This window comes from Sphaeroforma arctica (assembly GCF_001186125.1).
Source record: "Sphaeroforma arctica JP610 unplaced genomic scaffold supercont1.586, whole genome shotgun sequence".
Lineage (NCBI taxonomy): Eukaryota > Ichthyosporea > Ichthyophonida > Sphaeroforma > Sphaeroforma arctica.
This window is the reverse complement of record NW_014039972.1, coordinates 54,378-57,991: the sequence shown is the minus strand read 5'-3', so window position 1 is coordinate 57,991 and position 3,614 is coordinate 54,378. Positions and strand designations below refer to the sequence as shown.

Here is a 3,614-nt window from a genome sequence, read left to right as displayed (position 1 = left end):
TATTGATATTGATATTTATATATATATATATATATATATATATAAATATACATATATATTTATATATATATATATACATATATATATACATGTATATATATTTATATATGTATATATACATATATATATATTTATATATATTGATATTTATATATATGTGTATATATATATATATATAAATATACATATATATTTATATATATTATATATGTATATACATATATATATATATATATATATATATATATGTGTGTGTGTGTGTGTGTGTGTGTGTGTGTGTGTGTGTGTGTGTGTGTGTGTGTGTGTGTGTGTGTGTGTGTGTGTGTGTGTGTGTGTGTGTATAGGATTTGTTTTATATAGTTTTTTTTGGGCTCTCCTCTAAATATATACAGTGGTTGAATATTTACAGTGGTATGTCTTTCGTGAAGTATTTGACATTAACCAGTTTAAAATGTTGGAGAGTGTGATTAGGTTAAGCTGTCCTGCGATTTGTGTGAGAAGAGATTTCCCTGATAAGATTGAAAACCTTATGTTTACGACTGGGAAACATTATGTGCATAAATAATATCACGTACATCTTTAGGGCTCGACACTGGGTCAGGCGTGTCTAAGTTGTGCGGGGTGATGTGAAACTTGGTTCCTAATATTGAGAAACGGTGGATAAATATATGATGTAAGAAATATAGGATGTAAAGGGTGAATGTGGGTGGGCAAAGAATGAAATATAGGATGAAGGAAATATGTACTTTACACGTCCTATATATACTGCCTTGAGTAGTATAAGGTAGGACTTTGGAGTAGGAAGTAAGGCAGCAGTAATTAGCTGATCCGAATTAATTACTCATAGAGTAATTACTCGGAGCGCGAATTAGTGCTGCTCTTACTAACTGCTCCCAAGTTCATGATACTATATGGTAGAATTTTCTTCTTTAAGTATTTGTTTCTGTAACTACTGAAAGTCCCCACCGTTTGTAAGTGCGCTCGGTAAAAGACATCCATTGAAGTAGCGGTCGGCAGCGGTGACGGTCTTGATCGACCGATATTGGGCGATGGATGCTTGCTCAATGCTCATGAGTCCAGCGATGAGGTCGTCTGTTACTCGTAAGCTACAAAGACTCTGGGCAAATCCGCGGCGAAAAGCGTGCTATTGTACGTGCTGGGCGACAAGTGGTTTGCTAATGCCCGCCCGGTGAAAATATCCCCGTATGATGAAAATACTCTGGTGGTTGGGTAGCCGGTTGAGACTTTGTGGTATGTCCTGGAGCGCCGCAAGTAAATATAACTTTAATAAATCGAATGTGCTGGCGTCCAGTGTCCTTGAAATTGTCTTGAGAATGCTCGACAGGTCGTCACGTTCCTTCTTCCGTAGATCCACGTGAATGGTACGGCAGGCAGGTGTGAAAGTGATCGAATCCGGACCAAATGTTTGGTTGGAATCTCGTCGGGCTCCCAACAAGCCAGAATGTGGTGAGCAGCGCACGCCATTCCAGTTCGATACCCGTTGAATTGAGCAGTTGGAGGCTCCAGTTGGCTGGAATTTCGGTCGATCGACCGTTGTCTTCGGGTGCTGGGCATTCCACATGGAGACGTAGCCTGAATGGCCTATGACCACTGTCTGTCGAGAATAACGGCCTGTGTGTGTGTGCGGTACTGTTGATCGCAGCTCGTATCTGTCGAATTTGGTCTGGGGGGTGTCCTCTATAAAAACAGTATTGTAAGAAACTGTGTAAATCTCCATGTGACGGGAGTTGGGCAAGAATGCGGTTAGCTGTGCGGTACTCGTGCCAAATCCTTATCGCATGTCTATAATTCTCCCTTGTGCCTTCGGTCAGGCCACCGTTTGCTATCTGTTGACGCAGGAAGTCTGGCGTTGGTTTGTTGCCAGATGGTTCGTAAAGAACTGCGACGTATAACCAAATTGCCCGTTTCCATACTGGTACTATTATTACGGCCCTCTGGAGTCGCTTGTCTAGTTGTGAGAGGATTGGGTCCAGCATTGTTTCTGGTGGGGCTAGAAGCTCGAGAGATTGGTCCAATTTGTTGTGGTAAGGTGTGGCGAATGTAACATGTCCCTGGTTTTCTTTGCTGAGGTAATAGCTATCTGGGTGAAATCTCTCGTCGATGGATCTGGTCGAATCTGTCAATGGTTGGATATTTAAAGTATATCGGACGAGCGCACGGTACAGTGGTACTCTAGGAGCTTCACCATCTGTGATAGATCGTCGGCCGCCAGGCTGAACTTCCGTGGCATATAACCCAATGCTACCGGCACATCACTGACAGCAGGTGACAGAACCATACCAACCTCCGCAGCTGTGCATTCGTTAGCTTCGATTGGCTTTGTCGCTTCTGAGTGCGTGCAGGGTGGTGCTAGAATCTGTCAACCATAGTAGTGGTATGACGCCGATGCTTTGCCTTTTGTGATAGTATTCGTATGTTAAAACGAGTGCCTTTAGTTCTAAAACTGCTATTGGCCATCGTTGTTCGGTCGATGTCCATATGCCGGCGAACACCGTTGTCGTTCCCTGGTAATGCAGGGTCACGCTGAATCCTATCTTCGACGAATATGATGTTATTGTTGCTTGATGATCAGGCAGCTATTTAATCCTGGATTCAAAGATCGAGAATAATAGATTTATCTTTTCTATTTTCTTGAATGCTGCGACGGATAGGTGGACCTGGATTTCTCTGTTCCACAGAGTCATATGTTGCAAATCCGCGATGAAAGACCGCAATCCGAGAGTGGAGAAACTTACCCACTGGAGGCAACCTAAGTATGATTGCCATGCTTTGGTCTTCACTCGACGCTGGTTGCATAGGCCTTGTGTTCTGCTTTGTCTCTCCAGTGACAGAAGCTTCTTCTTGAACTGAGGTGTCATTCATACGCTGTTCTTCTCTATGTCGAATATGACTCCCAAGTGCTATAGCCGAGACACTGGTGTTATCCAATATCCCTTGACGGGCGCTAGTGTCAGGCCTAAAGAGGCCAGAAGTCGGTCTATGAATTTCTTGTGTTTCCATAGTCGAGTCGACAACCCACGAGAAGTAGGTCGTCGACATATAGTATTATCTGTATTTCCTTGGTCCCACGTGACGTTGTGAAATACGGGTATTAATTTGTTGAACCAATAGGGGCTGAATGTTGCCTCCATTGGTAGTGCTAGAAAGCACCACGTATTCCCCTTGTTGTCCCTAAACTGCCAACACTTCGGTGCGGCCACAGCCAACGCATAGAAACCGTCCTTTATGTCGGCCAACATAGCTGCATCCCCCGGGCGGGCAACTTCTGAGAGTTGTAAACTTCGATATTTATTTCTATTTTTTAAACTATGTTATATAAACTAAGATACAATTTAAGTCAGTTAGGATTTAGCAGTGGTAGCTTGTGTAAGAATGATCGGGACTGCCTATTGGTAAGAGCTTTAGTAACCTCGAACACACAGGACGTACCTCTAGCTGTTTTTTATTGAATAATATCTACTAGAAGTACTAAGTGTTCATAACCACATGTCTAATTTGTAGATAGACATAGGAACGTAAGTCAAGTTAATCCATTAGCTAAAATAAATAAAGTTCCATCTGAAAAAAAGTTAAAAAAAGAAAAAGACCTATTT

General features: G+C 42.1%; 1 protein-coding gene across 1 annotated transcript; it reads right to left on the bottom strand.

Annotated features, from left to right (window-relative positions):
• Positions 1–1,349: 1,349 nt before the first annotated feature.
• Positions 1,350–3,060, bottom strand: SARC_07414 (hypothetical protein; the record flags this gene model as incomplete). The annotated part of the gene is made up of 2 exons (XM_014298654.1): positions 1,350–2,137; positions 2,757–3,060. The coding sequence occupies 2 exons, from the start codon at positions 3,058–3,060 to the stop codon at positions 1,350–1,352; spliced, it is 1,092 nt and encodes a 363-aa protein (XP_014154129.1).
• Between the last annotated feature and the right edge of the window lie 554 nt (positions 3,061–3,614).